Source organism: Simochromis diagramma, unplaced genomic scaffold (assembly GCF_900408965.1).
Source record: "Simochromis diagramma unplaced genomic scaffold, fSimDia1.1 OVJJ01000387.1, whole genome shotgun sequence".
Taxonomy (NCBI): Eukaryota; Metazoa; Chordata; class Actinopteri; order Cichliformes; family Cichlidae; genus Simochromis; species Simochromis diagramma.
The window spans coordinates 3,340,656-3,359,872 of NW_024387152.1; the positions used below are offsets into that span (position 1 = coordinate 3,340,656).

The 19,217-nt window shown below is 42.0% G+C and overlaps 1 protein-coding gene across 2 annotated transcripts; it reads right to left on the minus strand.

Moving 5' to 3' along the window:
- Window positions 1–399: 399 nt before the first annotated feature.
- On the minus strand, window positions 400–19,201 carry LOC120743889 (ATP-dependent 6-phosphofructokinase, muscle type-like). 2 transcript variants are annotated; one of them, XM_040047887.1, is made up of 23 exons: window positions 18,930–19,201; window positions 17,135–17,255; window positions 16,102–16,175; window positions 15,877–15,954; window positions 14,559–14,748; window positions 13,813–13,978; window positions 8,604–8,648; window positions 8,173–8,281; window positions 7,982–8,077; window positions 7,798–7,890; window positions 6,933–7,058; window positions 6,766–6,830; window positions 6,350–6,413; window positions 6,096–6,242; window positions 5,001–5,071; window positions 4,829–4,916; window positions 4,563–4,715; window positions 4,303–4,467; window positions 4,043–4,104; window positions 3,405–3,516; window positions 3,210–3,309; window positions 1,634–1,739; window positions 400–1,544 (listed from the first exon to the last, which is right to left on the minus strand). In XM_040047887.1, the coding sequence occupies exons 2-23, from the start codon at window positions 17,223–17,225 to the stop codon at window positions 1,403–1,405; spliced, it is 2,343 nt and encodes a 780-aa protein (XP_039903821.1). In that variant the 5' UTR covers window positions 17,226–17,255; window positions 18,930–19,201; the 3' UTR covers window positions 400–1,402. The 2 variants fall into 2 exon arrangements, with proteins under 2 accessions (XP_039903821.1, XP_039903820.1); XM_040047886.1 differs by having other exon boundaries at window positions 17,135–17,419.
- Window positions 19,202–19,217: the final 16 nt, after the last annotated feature.

Genomic DNA, 19,217 nt, shown 5'->3' on the forward strand with positions numbered 1-19,217 from the left:
TCCACTTAGGAGGACATTCTACTGCCACTGTTCTATCAAAATTTAAAACGAATGTCCTCATATGTGGATCTCATTTTTGTCAGAAATAAAAATGAGGTTAAAAAAAAAGATCCGTCAATTCTTTGTTTTTACATTCATGAGGTCCCAATATGCCCAAATATCAAAGAAATATTAAAAATGCATGCCATGGAAGAGCTCGAGTCTTAAGAGGTTAAAGTTACTTCTCTGGCTGATTAGCTATTTATGTTAAAAAGCAGTTAAATGTGTGTACTTAAAAAAGTGGCGAGCGAGTAGGCCAGGGTTCTATAAATCACTCATTTGTTCTTTTCAAGTCTACGTATCATCACAGCGATATGGGAATTTCAGCAAAACCATAAATTAGTAAGTGCCTCAAAAGAATAAGTCAGTAAACAAAGCTTTTATTAACATGTTATAACATTTGTTACCAGAAAATTTACCAAAATTTATTAAAAACAAATGAAACAAAACAAAGGCTGCTTCAGTTGTAGTCACAGTTCTTCGTTAAACATAGGTAATCTCTTTTTGTTATGGCTTTTTCCACATACATTTATTTTTATGACAAACCCATACAAACAGAGCTTATTCAGAGAATAATATATCTGTGTTTGAATATGTGCAGAGGATATTTAAACAGATCGCTATGAGTCCATCTTTAGCTGCACGCAGCTCAAGTATTGTTCAAAATCAGGATAAAGAAAAGGAGGCTGAATGTGTACCGATGGATCACGTTATTATAGCTGGCTGCTTTTACCAGACATCTATGGTTTTCAATTGGGGTTCAAAATTTTCGGGGGCAAGAACCTCTTGGAGTAAAGGACGTTTTCTAAAGATTTGTGATTGAGGCTTACTAATTCAGATGCATTAGGTGTAATTATATCAGCGCTTCCAGTGACCTAAAATTCATATGTATAGGTGTAACGGGTACAATTTACTGTGGCTACAAGGAAAAACAAAACAAAAACACTAAATGACTTCTAGATGATCATCAGGTCACGCAGTTGCTAAATATGTAAACTTTTAATCACTGTGTTCGCTGTATGGGTTTTGATCAGACACGATTTCCACGATAGAGTGTAAATTAAAAATTAGTCTGCTTGTTTCTCTGGACAGTTCACATTAATTGGCATTAATCACCAACAACACAGTGTTTTGGGGGGATTATCAGTCATCTTTAATGGCTTGTTTTCTTCTGCACCGTGTATTCAGGAAAAGCTTTTCAGGATGAGGAGGGCTACAAAGAGGAAGCAAACAATCAGGACAGGAAAGATAGCAGCTCTTTTACTGAGGCAGACAGATGGTTAAACAAGAAAACATAAGTTTGTTTATGGAAAAGAACAAAATCCCCCTGTCCAACTGCGTGCTAACAGGGAGCAGATGGCGTCTACTTCCCAAGAAAGCTACTCTTCTTGATCACATGCTCCAAGTCGGCGTGTTCAGAGGTGTCCAGTTTGATGTCATATTTAGCCAAGATCTTCATGATGGGCCTGATTTTCAGCCACCACTGTATCTTAGGGATGCGGCGCCTGCAACAGATGGGAGGGATCATTCACTCGGATGCTTGTTATTGTACTTATATTCTTACAACATGTGAGCTCGAAAATATATATCATACTCAAAATCTGTGTCTTCCTTCAATTCAGCGAGAGGTTGGAAGGTGAGTGCCCTTTTTCTCATTCCCAGCACGCAAGCGGAGTCTGCTGTGTTAGCAAAGATACGACCTAAAAGCCCCAAAGACAAACTGATTAACTAATTCATGATTCACATTCCACATGACTTACTGAAAGGAATATTCATAACATATGATTATGTATGAAAAATGTACATTTAGAATGACAAAACATGACGTAGATCTGCTACACGATTGTTGTCAATGTTTGGTTCGGCCACTTGGAAGCTTTTACATATTAGAGCATTGAACGTAAAAACAATCATCTGGTCTTCAGCAGCTTTAAAAACAGCACCTTTTTCAGTTTCTGTGAACAATTTCACAGTTTCATTGTTTATTTAACCAAAACTAAATTAAAAAGCAGAAGCATTGTTTGAAGAACTAAAGCTCACCCCGTTGTACAGCAGTTTTATGTATCACTGTATCAGTCTTTCTAATGTCCACATATTTATGGAAGCTCCGGACCTTGACTAGACTATTGCACCACCTTGATTCTTTTCTTTTCCAGCTATTGTGTTGTAGATTAGCTGGTGTGACTGAGATCATTGTCCTGTTGTGCGAGCTAGTTTCAGCCCAGCTTTAGCTGTCACACAGATGGCCTCACATTTAACTGTAGAATACTTCAATAGAGAGGTGCCCTGATCCTGTGGCTGCAAAACAAGCTGAAATCACCACCGTGCTTGACCGCTGATATGAAGTGTCTCTTCTGACCAAACACAGCACTGGGTATTATGGCCAAATATCTCCCTCTTTGGTCATGTCTTTCAAAAGGACATTGTTCTAGGAGTTTTGCGGTTTGTTTAGAAGCAATTTTGCAAATCCAAGTCATCATTTAACGTGCTAACTGAGGCCTATAGAGTCTGAAATGTAGCACTTGGGTTTTTTGCAGTTTCTCTGAGGATTGCATGGTCTGACCTTGGGGTGAATTTGCTGGGACATCCACTCATGGAAATACTGGGAGCTTTTCTGAATGATCTCCACTGGAGAGCAATCCTCACTGTAGAATGATGGACTTATATGGCTTTATCTGACTGATGGGCAGCAGCAGTTGCTCCTCTAACAGCTCTGCTGATGTCTTTCCTCCTTGGCGTCATGTTAACACACATTTGAATGCTGCAGAGCAGAAAACTGCCAAAAGCTCTGCTTTTATAGAAGTGCTCACACTTAAAGATGATCAATTAATCAAGTGCAAGATTGGCAGCAACTGGCTGCTACTTACCTTCTTTTTCCACACATTTGTCAAATAAATCCCAAGATGATGTAACAGGTCATGAGTTGCTGTTTATCGTATGTTTTATTAACCTAATTTTAAGGCCTGCTGAGGGCTAGATTACTTTCATTAAATTTTGATATGTACAGACTTAGAACTGACAGAAGGTGTACTTTTTCTTTGCTATGACTTTACAACATGAAATTAACTCTACATATAAATATATCAGATTCAAGAAGCTTTACTTCAAAACTTTAAACAACGGCATATTTCATCATATATAACACAGAGTTTGGCTTTAAGTGCACATACCATGCCTATAGCACTCCTTCAGTTTGTCAGTAAGCCACAGAACTGCCTTGGCACCCATCTTTGTGCCAAAGTTTCTGTCGAAGGGTGTAGGAGTGCCGCCCTGCAGTTGGTAGAGGACACGCAGTTAGAATAAATCACAGAAAAATGAGGAGCAAACCAATTATTGCGTTTGGACATTTCCCCTCATGAACACACCTGCTGCATGTGTCCAAGGACATTCTTACGGCAGTCAAAGATGCCTTTTCCCTCCTCTGAGTACAGGTTGAAGATGAAATCAGTCGTGTAGTTGGAATTGCAGCTTTCATTCCTTTTGAACAATGAACAGTAAATTATTCTGCTGTTGCCTGAAAATAAATGGACTTTTATCTGGTTTCAGAGCATGAATTATGGGTCCTGTTCACAGCAGACATTGTAAAGGTGTAATAATGGCTCATTTGAATTCAACTATGACAGTGAGCCAATCAAACTAGAGCAGATAAATAAAATTCAGCTTTTACTAGTTTTATTATTTAAACCGTGACTTTCCTATTTTGACATGTGAAAATGCTTTCAGTTAAAATTGCCTGTTGTATAAAAGAACTCGTCTCCTGGGTTCTTATTGTTTTGAATATCCTGAGTTTTTGGTGTTTGTACTACAGAAAATTGAAGCACTCGCTGTGAGTTTGTGATTGATGCTCTGCTAAATCAGTGATTCACAATGACCAGAGGGTTACAACAACTGGATATTCCGAAGATTTACTCAGTAGCAGTTAACCAGATTACTGGTTTTATACCAGGTATTTACCTTCTTCCTGTTGCACTTCATTTCTTTTCCCTGCCAGAACAAAACCTACCTGAGCACCAGACCTCTCTTCACTGTTGTCTTCATCTTCTCCACCATGTGCTCGACGTTCGCCTGTGAGCAAAAGTTCACCTAATTACATTTCAGACTCCATAAACTTTAAAGACAGAAAACTGAAACCAAAAGAGTCCAACACAACGAATTCATTATGTTTCTGTCCTCAGGAAGAAACTGCCCTCTTAAGACAGTCACTTCAAGCAATGAACTCACACTTGATGGCCATCCCCTCTTCTTCACCGACTTTCAGCTCACCTCCAGATCTTTAATGTCGAATTTTTCCTCAAAGATGTAAGCGGCATCAGCCCCAGCAGCCAGACCTGCCATGGTGGCTAAGTAGCCACAGTATCCACCCATAGTCTCAACGATAAACACGCGGCGCTTGGTGCCTGCTGCAGACTGCTTGATCCTGTCACAGGTCTGCAGAGAAACAAACCAGAAAGTAAAAGATAAACTGCTTCCTTTTTAATTTATGTTTGTGCATGTGCGTATATATTTGCTGTTCAGCCACTAACGGAGGTGATGGTGTTCAGGGCAGTGTCAGCGCCGATGCTAAAGTCAGAGCCAGGGACGTTGTTGGATACGGTGGCAGGGATAACCACAATGGGAATGCACATTTCCTCATATTTCTCCCTAGCCTGCACCAGCTCGAGGCCTCCAACATACGCCTGCAGCAAAAGAGGAGACGCAGATTCATTTTTTTTTCTGTGCTTCTAGTTTCAGGAACTTCTGCTCACTTTGAATGAGCAGAAGAGAAACAAAGCCTTCTGCCACTTCTTACCTCAAAGCCGCCAATGATCACCAAAGCGTGGATGTTGAATTTGGCGATGTTCTGGCTGATCTCCTCCAACCTTTTGCCTGGAAGAGTTCTTCGGGAAGCCACGAAAAAAATACAGGATACATGTTTATTTTCCAAATAAAAAAATCAAATAAACAAAAATGCATATTTTTACCTCTTGGTGCCCAACATTGAACCTCCTTTTCCAGTCCAGCCACTCACAGAAGTCCAGATAATGGGCTCGATCTGTAGTGAACAGGAAGATCTAACTGAGCTTACATAATAAAAGTAAAACACTTATAACTATTGGAAGACAAAGTACAGTACTCACACATGAAAGCAATGACTTACTTGAATTATTTGAAAGCATGTATCTGCATTTGACCCCACCCAATAAAAACAGAAGAGAAGCAGAGGTCTTTTATTTTGAAAGGCCCGTTTTTTATTTTTTTCTTTACGTGACACATAGATGCAAAAAGGGCTTCAATGGGAATAGCTCCAATTTCATGGGTACAGGGGCGTTTATATTGCTCCCAATATAAATTCCGAGCTAATCAACTGAACAACAACTGAACCAACTAATGCCACACACACACACACACACACACACACACACACACACACACACACACACACACACACACACACACACACTGAGTACTGAGTCCAGTCAACAACTTCACCACAGCAACTTCTCTCTCTCTCTGATGCTACAAGCAAGAACACTGGTTGTTAATAACAGCAGTTAACAACAACAACAACAACAACGTAGGGATATTTTTTAAAATCCTTCTCCTCACATACATAATCAGGCCCCATAATTATCCTACAAGAGCACTTTATTCTCAGACTGGGGGCTTATTTGTGATTCTTGGAGTATTTAAAAGTAGAATGGGAGGCCGAGCCCTTAGTTTTCAGGCCTCTTCTGTGGAACCACCTCCCAGTTTGGTGGTGCTCATTCAAGTACACATTGATCTTTCTTCTAACATGTGTTTTCAGTGCTTTGTTAGCCTTTTTATGTCTTGCATGTATGTCGCCATTCATACTTAATATCTTGCCATTGTGACCACCACGTGCGATAACATAACAGTTGTCGTAGCTGTTTGATGGATGTTTTATGCTCATATTTTTTGATCTGACAGGGAACAAAACACCAGAGGCAACAAAAAGCAGTTCTAGTCTTCGTAACCGAAGTAGGAAGAAGATTCTTGCACGTGTGACACTGGTTCTCTGGTTTAAAAGGATAACAGATTACCAAAAAAATTATTACCTGTCCTTGAGCCAGACCGTCGAAACCTTCATGGACTGCCAGCATGGAGTGACCCTGGATGATGCCCATCCTCACCGCTGCACGCACGGCAGCGTTCATACCAGCACAGGGGGCGCCGATATTCATAATGGCCACATTGATGTTACTCTGCCAGCGACAGATGGACACAATGAGACAGCTGAAGGTCCTTAAACATGATTCAGTAACAACAGGGAGTCAGGACGAGTCTGGTTTAGAAGGTGAAGGTCGCTCACCTTAGTATCTGGAGGATTGATGTGAGCCAGCAGCTTGTACGTATTCCAGTTGTTTTCAAAACTCCTACACATCATAAAGGAGGGTTAGTGGGTTATTAGCTAGATTAAAAATACGGCTCAGCTGTTAGACTTTTACAGTGTTTAGTCAGAATAAACAATATAAAATTATTGTAGTCAGTATTTTAATGATTTTTCCTTTTTGTTATTAGGCATTACTTAATATTTAAATGGTATTGCAAGTTTTACTTTAAAGTTTTTTAATTGATTGCATGTGCCATCTAATGTCTAATTTGTTCAGCCCACAGAGCAGATGACATTGGCAGAGCCTGAAGCTGCACAGTTCAGGCTCCATAGTTATGCAAAGTTAGTCGATCACTTAAATGTTTTATTGCTATTACTCTCTGTGAAACACGTACTTTCCTCTGAGCTTGATGGCATCGTCAAATCTGCCCTGAGCCATGGCAGCAGTCACTTCTTTTGTCTGTAAAGCGTAAAGTCATTGTAGTGTTAGTGGATATCCCTCAGAACAGGCAAAGCAACACACTAATCATCTTTTTCCTTGGGTGAAAATACTCTGACGTACCACTTGCACGCACTCCATGAGCGGCAATCTGACGGCTTGATTCCCCGACAGGGTGACCACACAGGCGGGAGTGTCTGGGGTGGCCTCCAGCAATGCCATCACCGCCTCCACTCCCATCCTGCTGCCCTAGAGGAAACCAACAGAGCCAGTTCACCAGAGGGTGTACTACGAAGAAAGTTCAACACAGCTAGGCTTTCTTTCCGTTAGCTTTCTTGACCCAGTTCAGCCCTTCAGGCTTCGTTCATGCGCATCTAATAAAAACAGGTGCTTCGCGGATTATACGACTCTTCTTCTGTATAAAATGATCCCTATGAGCGTCACCTACTCCACTCACAGATGTTATCAGATGATGATAATGAAATGGTGACTACAAATATATAAAGATAAAAAGATAAAATATTACAGTAAAATGTAAACACACTGTTACAAATAAGACAGGAAATTAATGCTGCAGAAAACTGTTAATGTGGTGATTTAGTGCACAGAGGAGTAAAATAATTCAAGTTTATTTTATTGCAGACTGCACCCTCTGTACAGCTTGTACATATAAAACATGTTCTCCTAGCAGAGACTCTATACCCTGCTTTATATGCTGTAAATAGAAGAAATGTATTAAAAATGTTGCATTTCCAGAGGATTTTAAACCTTCTCCAGACCAGGTTACGTGTTCAAGGTAAGTTACCATGGTGATTTAGCCATTTAAAAGCTACTTTTTTAAAGAAACTCAGACTTTTAGCTCATTATGGTTTACTACTCCATTAATTCTTACTTCATAGTACACTCCTCAGGAGTCAGGAGCCTCAGTAGAGGCAGAAGTAGAGCTGTGTACTGTGGATTCTACTCTGCGTTTTACTGGGACACTCACCAGGATTCTGTCGAAGGCAGAGGGTGTTCCTCCTCTCTGCACGTGTCCAAGAACAGTGGTGCGGGTATCAAAGCCGAGTCTGTCAGTTACCAACTGGACACAAACAAATCCAGCTCTTTGTTCAGTATACTGTCAGCATAGCTTACAATAATACTCGCACAATAGTAAGAACCATACAGCTTACCTTTTTGATCTGGTCAGATGTAATCGGTTTGCCATCCTTGCACATCGCGCCCTCGGCCACAATGATCACATTTAGTCGAGATCCACGGGCTCTTTGCTAAAGTAAAAAAATATAAATAAATAACAGAGATAAAAGTACAAATATGCATGCAAAGAGAGGATGTGGGTATCTTCAAATGAAGAAACACTTACATCTGACAGCCTCCTGCACAAGTGGTCCTCCCAGCCATCATCTGGCGGCATCTCGGGAATGAACACCCAGTCAGCTCCACAGGCGAGAGCTGTCACTAGAGCCAGGTAACTGCACGCATGTGTGCAAACACAAACGGTTAAGCAGCCTGATTCATAGACGTAGCCACAGGAACATGTTTTTTCGGCTGTACTTTTAAATCACAAAACCTCTTTGACAGTCACAAGATCCCATCAGTCCACTGACACAAACAATACAGAGGCATTCAGGTCATTTGTGCACCAGCATCATATTAATAAGAAGACTGTAACTGGAGAGAGTTCGTTATGTTATGCACTGTAACTACTTGTTGCAAACATGAATGAGAATAAATAAGTCACGCAAATATAATAGTCTCTCAGACTAATGACACACACACAGATAGAGTACTGACCCACAGTGTCTGCCCATCACTTCCAGGATAAATGTCCTCTGGTGGCTGTGGATTTTGAAAAAAATGAATATGCAGAATCAGTATATCCACTATAAACTGACAGGCATAAGAAAGACGATATGTCCATTTTTTTTCTAGAGTTTTCTACTAGGGGTGCAACGATACTCGTATCGATATTGAACCGTTCGATACAGTGCTTTCGGTTCGGTACGCATATGTATCGAACAATACAAAATTTGTAATTTATTTTATCAACTTTCCTTCTGACGATGCTGTCTGTGTTGAGCGCTCAGTGAATCTGCGTTCGACTACTCCGCCTAGGCTGCACTGTCGAGCGCAGATCCACTGAGCGTTCAACACAGACAGCATCCTCAGAAGGAAGAGAACAGGGCAAGCTAGCGAGACAGAAGTTAAGCTCTCCTTGCAACATGGCAAATTGAACCTCCCCCACCCTCATTCAGATCTGGCGTTTGGAATTATTTTGGTTTTCATGTGACGTATGACCCTGAAGGTAAGCGCGTCATGGACTAAAGTAAAACAGTATGTTGGATGTGCCACGCAATGCTCAATTACATGGGTGGGAACTAGTGTGTTAGTGCAGTTAGCTCGTTAACATGTTGGCCGTCTAGCCCCATGCAGGGGTAGCTCGTTAACGGAGGTTTGCCATGTTGTGGCGTTAACGTCATTTCAACGAGATTAACGCTGACAGCACTAGTGGGAACACAACGAATATGACTGCACATTTACGCCGACATCATCCTAGTGCAAAGACAAGTGGAAGCAGACAAAAACAACAAGCATGCATGCTACAAACTTTACCCGAGTCATTTAGACAGCCGTTAGCACATGATTCTCCTTATGGGGACCTGATATGTTTAATATTGTGGCGAGCTCAGACAACGAGGAGACGGAGGTATCGTTTGGTCTTGCTTCCCGTGAGCTAGCCAGGGAGCACAGCCATTTATTGACATCTGCAGAAGAACACTGCCGCTAGCTAACTGCTCAGCGCGGCAACTGCACAGCAACATCAACAACAACACACAGAGCGCCCTCTGACCCCGGAAGGACACACCGTCGCAGCGAGAAGGCGTCACCCGTCACTATGGCAACATAAACAAAACATAACTGCACAAACAGAACCCCGAACAGCCCTGACCCGCTACATAGCCCCCACCTAAGGGGTCAGTCGTCCCCGACAACCCCATTACCCCACACAAAGTCCTGCAAATGTCCAGGTGCCTTCTTTTGGCGCACCGGCCGGTCACGACCGGCGGGGGAAAAGTCACTCGGGTCAGAACATGGGGTGCCACCATCATCCCACTTCTGACACCAATGTGGCGAGCTCAGACAACGAGGAGGCGGAGGTGTCGTTTGGTCTTGCTTCCCGTGAGCTAGCCAGGGAGCACAGCCGTTTATTGACATCTGCAGAAGAACACTGCCGCTAGCTAACTGCTCAGCGCGGCAACCGAACAACACCACAAAGGGCGCCCTCTGACCCCGGAAGGACACACCGTCGCAGCGAGAGGGCGTCACCCGTCACTATGGCAACATAAACAAAACATAAATGTACAAACAGAACCCCGAACAGCCCTGACCCGCTACAATATGCTGCTGAGAATATAGCTCAGAAGAAGCGTATAGTATAGCTTTTATTTTGGAAAGAGCCATTTCTCTGTAATAAACTCTCTTTTCCAAAGATGAGTGATTCCTCAATCAGATACAGGTGTTACCGCGCCAGATCCGCGGCCCCGAACCGTAGTAAGGAAACCTCTGGCAGTTACTTGAAGGTTCCGTAACTGACTCGTAGCCGGCAACAGCTTACTATACAGGTCAACTCCGCTAGCAAAAAGATCAAAGGAGGCGTAGGAAACTGCTTCACCGAACTTTATTTCTTCTCTAAGGCACGAACACCGCGTACAGTGGGCTGAAACAGTTTACTCACAGCGAGCATCGCCGACACAACTCTGGCTGTCGAGGGAGTTATTATATTCCTTTTATTTATTTTCTTTTAGTCTCTTCTGTAGCTAACCGTTACTTTTCCCCCTTCTCCGCTCTCTCTCTTCACACACACACCAGGCAGTCCCGCTACACACACCCCGAATACATTTCCCATCAGGCTTCATCCTTAAAGGGCCATGCCTGTAACACAGGGCTTGCAAAATCGCTAGCCCGACGTCCCGGGGCTAGCGATTTTTCCAGTCGTACTACCAAAATCTATCTCTGCCCTGCCCGTCGGGCTATTGTAGGAAGAAAAATATATGTCAATGCTTTTGCATTCTTTCGGAAATGTAGCTGGGTAATTATGTCATTGGCATCGGTGAGCCACTGTCAATATGTGACATATTGAAATCGCGTTTGAATTTGCGCTTGTTTTTTGCTTTCACTTTGCAAATGTCCAGGTGCCTTCTTTTGGCGCACCGGCGGGGGAAAAGTCACTCGGGTCAGAACATGGGGTGCCACCATCATCCCACTTCTGACACCAATGTGGCGAGCTCAGACAACGAGGAGACGGAGGTGTCGTTTGGTCTTGCTTCCCGTGAGCTAGCCAGGGAGCACAGCCGTTTATTGACATCTGCAGAAGAACACTGCCGCTAGCTAACTGCTCAGCGCGGCAACCGCACAGCAACAACAACAACAACACCACACAGGGCGCCCTCTGACCCAGGAAGGACACACCGTCGCAGCGAGAGGGCGTCACCCGTCACTATGGCAACATAAACAAAACATAACTGTACAAACAGAACCCTGAACAGCCCTGACCCGCTACAATATTGTAACGATGGTTAAGTGTTATTGTACAGTGACATGTTGGTTATCTCTGCACACTGTTGTTGTTCCTTTAAGATTCATGTTTGGTTGTGCTGCAGGAAGTAGGGAGGGTGGTGTTCAGGAAGGGGAGGGGGGGACCTGGTTGTTCTGGGTGTAAGTGTGTGCCAGGCTGAAGAGAGGTGTAGTACGAGGGCGCTCTCCCCTGAGTTAGCAATCCTCTTGCTTATGTGCCGAATAAACGGACAAACTGAGACCCAACCGTCTGGTTCTTGTGAATGCTACAATATGCTGCTGAGAATATAGCTCAGAAGAAGCGTATAGTATAGCTTTTATTTTGGAAAGAGCCATTTCTCTGTAATAAACTCTCTTTTCCAAAGATGAGTGATTCCTCAATCAGATACAGGGTTCGCAAAATCGCTAGCCCGACGTCCCGGGGCTAGCGATTTTTCCAGTCGGGCTACCAAAATCTATCTCTGCCCTGCCCGTCAGGCTATCGTAGGAAGGAAAAATATATGTCAATGCTTTTGCATTCTTTCGAAAATGTAGCTGGGTAATTATGTCATTGGCATCGGTGAGCCACTGTCAATATGTGACATATTGAAATCGCGTTTGAATTTGCGCTTGTTTTTTGCTTTCACTTTGCAATTGCGCGAACTGTGTATAGAGAGCGACAGCACTGATTGGTGAGTGATGATAATTTGTGCACCAATTCCTCTGACATCGTCTTATCAATCGTTAGCTTACTATGCAAACATGACAAGTGAAATCTCCCGCAGCAAGCTTAAACATATGAGAGGTTGATCACGCAGAGAATCGCTGAGCGTTATGTGTGCGTGTGTAAAAGCAGCAGGATACATATTTTAGTTCTGCTGAGCCAAATAAGACAGGTCAGGGTGAAGAAGTGACAGCCAAAGAAAAGCTTACCACAAAACGGAAAAGTTATGACAAATCAGACTATAAGGCAAAAAGAAAGTGCAGCTTTATGGTTTCATGGACAAAAGAATTTCTGTGGCTGCAATATGACGAGCTAAATAACCAGGGCTGCACATAAGTGGTCCGCAGGTGCGCATTCGCTGTCAAAAAAAAAAAAAAAAACGCGCACAAGATTTGAAGTTGCAACGCGTGTTTGCATACATAAGATTTTCTGGGGGAGGACAGACATTTGTTTAAAACTCTTAAAGATGTCGAAGAAGCTCCTTTAAGCAATTACTGTGATGTTCCTCCACCTCCAAAGAAATGTCAGAAGGAGTCCGAACCACAAAAGAAGCACGTATTCTCGGAAAAGTGGTTGCAGGAGGTGAGCTGGCTTCAAACAAATGATGAACGCACAGAGATGTGGTGCGGAATGTGCCGTGAAAATCCCACTCTAGCGGACAAAAACAGTGCTTTTTATATGGACGCAAACGCGCGCTGCAACTTCTTATCTGGTGCGCGTCTTTTATTTTGACAGCGAATGCGCACATGCGGACCACTTATGTGCACCCGTGTAAATAACATAATGTTCTGCCGGGTGTGTTGTTGGTTTTCTCTCGATTTCTGAGTCGACAAGCGCCTTTGTTACTGGGACCAGTCATTTTAAGAACGGCCCCCATTAGAACCCATGAGAAATGCAAGAAATGCATTATTGCTCAGTCTGCAATATCTTTCCCAGAACAAACACCAATTGCAAATAACATACTAAAAATAAACCTGAAAAATCTGTTTAGAACAGCGTACTATGTTGCGAAGAGTGAACTACCACTGGCACAATTTAGCAGTCTTTGCAAACTTCAAAAAGCAAATGTCCTAGATCTTGGTTCCACTTGTCTCTTACTCGTGACTTCAGCGGAAATTTCAAATTCAGGATCTGACACAGACTGATTCATGTCCTACACAGTTCTTACAAGTTCATAGAAATTTATGTTCAATTAGAACCAAGTATTTGAGTTGATGATTGTAATTTTTATACAATGTTGTAATTTGTTTTTCAACAATTTTTTGATTAATGTTTTGTTTCCTTTACAATATTATACTTTAATGTATAATATTGTAAAGGAAACAAAACATCAATCAAAAAATTGCTCTCTTTTTTATTCGGGCTACTTACATTTATTTTGGGCTACCAAAAACTGAAGAGTCCCTGCCTGAAGGGCTACCAGGGATTTTGAAATTTTGAGAGCCCTGAGAGATATTTATTTTTTTAATTACTTTTGTTTCAGCAACATTAAATTTAAAAACTGTACTTTTGAGTTAAAATATATATTTATAATTTTAATAAATGACAAATTAAAAAGGCATGAACATTTTTTTGTATCGAAAAAATATCGAACCGTGACACCAAAGTATCGAACCGAACCGTGAATTTTGTGTATCGTTGCACGCCTATTTTCTACCTCTACATATGTGCAAACTATTAATTTGGTTTACAGATTCACTTTTTGAATGCACAGTGGGGTCTGACCTCTGTGCAGTCGTGGTGATGGCATCCACCACCTCAATGATGCGGTGCAGTGCCGAGTCAGTACCGATGGTCATGTCAGTGCCGCAGAAGTCATTGTCGATTGAGCCGACCATGCCAACAATATTGAGGTGGGACGATTTCTTAGCTTCTTCCTCAGTGATCTTACCTGCAGACATGATACATAATCTGATGATACAAACATTGGTTTGTTTGTTTTTATCCCCATTTTTAATTTTCATGGTTTTCATTAGGCGAATGCAGCTATGTTTAGCGCCGTTTGTCCAAGACAAATTGCCAAGTGGAACAATAAAGTTTATTCTTATCTTTCTTTCTTGCAGCCTCAGACGCACAGGCCTAGAGACTGGTTGTCAACCCCTTGGTATCTACTGGTTGCTAGGGTAAAATGCTTATTGCCAACCACATAGTGAGTGGAAAAAAAAGTAAAATTCAGTTATTTAGCCCTTACTGGAGCTTGTATGAGTTGTGTGACTGAGGCTTTAACTTATAAATTTAAACTTTATGCAGCATTTTGGAAACGTCCCCAAATTTAGTTTTTAGTGGTCAAAACAAAGCACACCACTGTATATTCCTAGTGAATGCACATGCTTTTCATTATTTTCCCCTACCCCGTCTTTTTGTGATGAATTAGAAGCTAATCTTGGAAGAGAGACGAGGACAGACAGATTTTGTCAGACACAAAAAGACGAGGCTGAAAGATTTTACAGATTCACGATTTGTCTCTTTACCTGCTCGGACCAGATCAACCAGCAGCCCGCTCCACTCGGTCCTGAACTCGTTGGCTCCCGTCAGACTGCCGTCTCCACCGATTACACACAGGTTGGTGATGCCCAGCTTCACCAGGTTGCAGGCGGCCTTCATACGACCGTCTCTGGTTCTGAAGTCCTTGCAGCGAGCGCTGCCGATGACAGTACCACCCTAACACAGGAAGAGGAGAAGCTTTTATAACTGGCTTTGAAAACGTTAATGCAGCATTGACAGACAATTAACCCAACAGTGTTTTCCATAACAGTTAGATATCATCGGGTCAGCTTTATAACAGCTCATTAGGGTGGCCTGGATTCCCATGGAGTGAGGTTGCATCACGAGTAAAGACGATATCTTAGAAATCTGCCGCAGCCTCTGCTGCCATTCACACACACTTCATAAATGTCAGAGTGTCACTCCTTGCCAGACTGCTGTATTTAGACAAATAACTTCAGTATTACCACGATCCTTAAATCACAGGGCGTATCACTTGTTTAATGTCATCACTCAGCTTGTTGTGATATCAGAAGCATTTACAGAAGCATCCATTTGTTACCACAAACCCACTTCCATAGAAGTTGCGATGCTGCAAAAAAAGGTAAATAAAAACAGAATCCACTGATTAGAAAATCTCATAAATGCATATTTTATTTCACAATAGAACACAGAAAATATATCAGATGTTTAAAGTGGGAAAATTTTATATTTTAAGAAAAAATATTAGCTCATTTTGAATTTGATGACAGCAAAGCCTGTCAGAAAAGTTGGGACAGGATCAAGTTTACCACTGTGCGGCATTCCCTCTTCTTTTAACAACAGTCTGCAAACATCTGGGAACTGAGACCAGCTGGGGAACCTCTGGGAGAGGAAAGTTGTCCCGCTCTTGTCTGACATAGGATTCTAGCTGCTGGAACATTTTTCCACAATTTGTAGATGCAGTGTTTTGCAGATTAGTCAGACTGAGGCTGACAAACTCCCTCCTTCATTTTTTAGGTATGTATTTGCTTCCTTTTGTTATCGGCATAAACATCGATTGTAATGAGAAACTCAACTTAGGATCCTAAAAACTGACAAAAGATGAACCGATCAGAATGAATTTTGGCCTGTTAATTGTTGATTTCTTTGTCAAGGGTGACTCTTTAAATATTAATCCTACGTAGAAATAAAGCAGAATTATTCAAATCTAATTTGTAAAATAGGCGAACTGAGCCTACAATATATATTAAAAAAGGCATTTTTTTAATAGTCTTCCCCATGGTACAATAAATACGGGTCTTTATTCAGCTGTATATCACTCACCAGCTGAAGCATCATAGACACACTCTCCCATGTAGCGAGACAAATGTTTTCTCCTCCATCCACCAGGCCCTGGTAGCCCTACAACACATGACAACATACACCGTCAGGCCTGAGCTGATGGCCTCTGTCATGACTTTAACAGGAAACTCTCTCCTATGTGTCTCCATCTTATATTTAATTGCTGTATTCTGATGCCGACATGTCACCTGTATGCCGCTCAAATACCTCATGGACAAAGTAGACTTTGGCTCCAGTGTAGATGCCGACTCTGACTGTGGCTCTCACGGCTGCATTCATGCCTAAAAACACACAAATGATCTGATCTGTGATGACTGAACATTTCAAACTTTCTATCAAATATCACCCGAACACTGTCGGGCCTTTTCTTAACCTTTAAGTGACTTAGTGTGCGCACAGGCACATGTCAAGCCAAGAATAGCCATAAGGGAAAAGTGCATCTTGTGCATAATCTTGGCCCTTGAGCTCCGGCACACTAAAGGCCACTGTGGGACTTTGTGTTGTGGCTGTTGGCATGTTGCAGCTCTTGTTTCAATAGACAGCAGCTGTGGTTGGGGGTGTTTCTCTTGTCCATACCAGAAAAAGGTCACTGCCACTAAGATTAGCTCCAAATATGCAAAATAAGGGAACACACAAGGGGAAGAAGAGGCGGATAAAGCTCCAGAAGGATTCACAGGAGAAGCAAAACAAAAAATAGAGAGAAAGAGAAAAGTTTTTATTTAGTGTTTCATATTCACTGTGATCCTCACGTAGTCCACATTATTCTACTTGAATAAAAGCAGTGATAATAACACCTTGGACTTGAACCTTTAAACAATCTGAGTTCATCCAGTTTTAACCCCCACCACACTTCTACTCTGAGACATTACGAGCAGTGTAACATTAGGCATTGATGGTGGAGTTAATCCAAGATGTAATCCTCCTATCATGTGCTGGACTTCAAATGGGACTTGCAGCCAAAACTCCGTCGGCCTCTGACAGCTGTCATTCAGCACTGGAAAAAATGTTGCTAGCCCTTTATATTCTCTGGCTTCTGATCTTATTTAAAATGCTGTGCAGTGAGAGCATAAAATGATACTCTATTAGCATCCACAAGACAAAGGGAAACTAGAACTTCAACAGCTTGCTGGGATTCAGTGATCAGACACATCAGGAGAAGATGCTGTCTGATCGTTTTTCCACCCTCCACTGAGAATCATTTTATGCTCAAAATAAAGCAAAGCCTCATTCCTCTGCTTACCCTGAGCGTCTCCTCCTGACGTCAGCACGGCGATGGATCGTCCGACCCCCATCTTTGTGGGGTCCACGGTTGGTTGGAGGTCCTTAGACATGTTTCCAGAGGGACCGGGCAGACAGGTGGCCTTGATGAGAGGGGGGAAGAAAAGTACAGAGTGCTCTTCCTTCACTGTCTTCTCATGGGAGCCCGAGTAAATCCACTGGTTTTATAGACTACTGTTCCTGATCCTGCCCCCTCCCACCGCTCACTCACACAGCTCGACTAAATATAATCGGGTGCAGGGATCACCTGCAATAAACAGCAAGACAGAGAAAAACATTGCACGTGGCAGGAAACGGTTTGACTACAAAAAATAAAAAAGTACCCACACACCTACTTAGCTGCTCAATCCAAAATACTACCAACCTGTTTTAATCTGACTAGCTAAGCTGGAAGACACACCCAGGCCTGACCGGTAACAGCCCTGTTCAGTAAACACACTTTTTTCAAAAGGACGCCCTTTAGTCAACTTCTGGTGAGAAGTTCTCACCAGAAGCACATTGTGACAAAAATCACAGGGATTTCTGGGTGACTGGGGGAAGTTTTATTTAAAATAATCAGTCTATGAAAGGTTACAAAGACATCTGTAAGGCACTGAGACCCTCCACATGCCCACAGTAAGAGGCATTAGGGCCCCTCCATCTAAGATCATCATGGGCCTCCTGCTCGCCCATCTCTGATGAGCCTAAAAACGTTATGGTCCAAAGTTTGAATGTATATATGACTCAATGTTTAAACATAAATATCTCAAAAATCATTTAAGATGAAAGCCTGAAATTTTAACTGATTTGTATAATAAAAGTGAATCAGGATTCATGTTCAAACATTACCTCAGATTTAATCGTGCAAAAACAAAAGGAGTTCTGAAATGTATACAAAGCTAAACCTTCAACGGAAATATTATAAAGGTTCAAATTTATGAGAAAAAAAAATCATTTTAAGACAAATCATAGGTGTGTGAGCAGAAAATGACCTAAAAATCTGAAGATTTGAGACAGACTAACCCATTGTCTACAAACAGCAGGCAAAGTTACCAAAGTTCCCCCAAAAGCAAGACAACAACTTCCTTTAAGTGACCATCAAAGGCCTCTCTCACCTTAGCGAAGGTCAGTGTTTATGACTCTACTATCTGCAGCAGGAAGAAAACCACTGCCAGCTATCTGACTTTATGACTCAGTACACTTTTGAGTGTTTGGAGGACGTGGGGGGTCCCGACCCCCACCAAATAACAGAAACTCCCAAAAGAAAACATGCATGGAGGTGGAGGTTATCCGTCGTGGGGGTGCTTTGCTGCTTCTATTCAACATGCCACGTTGAGGGAAACATGTGGGTCGTCAAGCGAGACAATAGACCCAACCCCATAAGTAAATGCCTCAGAGATGAAACTGTTTAGGAATAAAATCAGAGTTTCTGACTGGTCCAATACAAGTGTGGACATGAAACACACACAAGAAGAGTAGCTCATGCTTGCAAATTCTCCAAACAGCTTTTCTGCACAGTGAGACAGCATGGTCACAGATCTCATCTCACATTATGCTTAGTTGTACCTGATGCTTATTAAACTACTTGATTTTTGATGACTTTAGTTTTTGCTTTAAAAAACAAAAACTAAATAAATAAAAAATACGCACATCATTCATTTCTCATCAGTTTTCTCAAAAGCATCTATATAACAGAAAAGCTCTTCAAATAAAGCCTCGCTAAACTGTAAAGGCACAAAAACTTTTCCCCAAACCCGACAAAACTTTAATCAGAATACCTGTGGAGAAGTTAGTTTCACAATAAAAGCGGTTTGGTCCGATGTTCGCGCAGCTCGCTTTTTGTTTCCTGAGAGCCAAAAATGGAAAAAAGGAAAAGAAAAAAAAAGAGAGAGTTGTTTTTTGTTTTTCGTTTTAAAGCGAGAAGGAAAATTCAGGGCCGGCTTTTGTCTTTGTCGTCAGTAACGACAAACCGAAAACAAGAAATCAAAATTATCAAAAGGGACCAATTTGTGCTTTGGGGGTATTTGTGTTTGGCTTATAGAAGAATGGAAAGAAGAAAAAAATGT

What these genes read in the sequence shown, in the direction of transcription:
- LOC120743889 (XM_040047887.1), bottom strand. Translation starts at nt 17,225, where the DNA reads ATGTCTAAGGACCTCCAACCAACCGTGGACCCCACAAAGATGGGGGTC. An exon ending in ATCACCACGACTGCACAGAG is followed by an intron (nt 8,649 to 13,812) that starts GTCAGACCCCAC and finishes CAAAATCCACAG; the next exon opens with CCACCAGAGGACATTTATCC. An exon ending in GTGATGGGCAGACACTGTGG is followed by an intron (nt 8,282 to 8,603) that starts GTCAGTACTCTA and finishes ACATGCGTGCAG; the next exon opens with TTACCTGGCTCTAGTGACAG.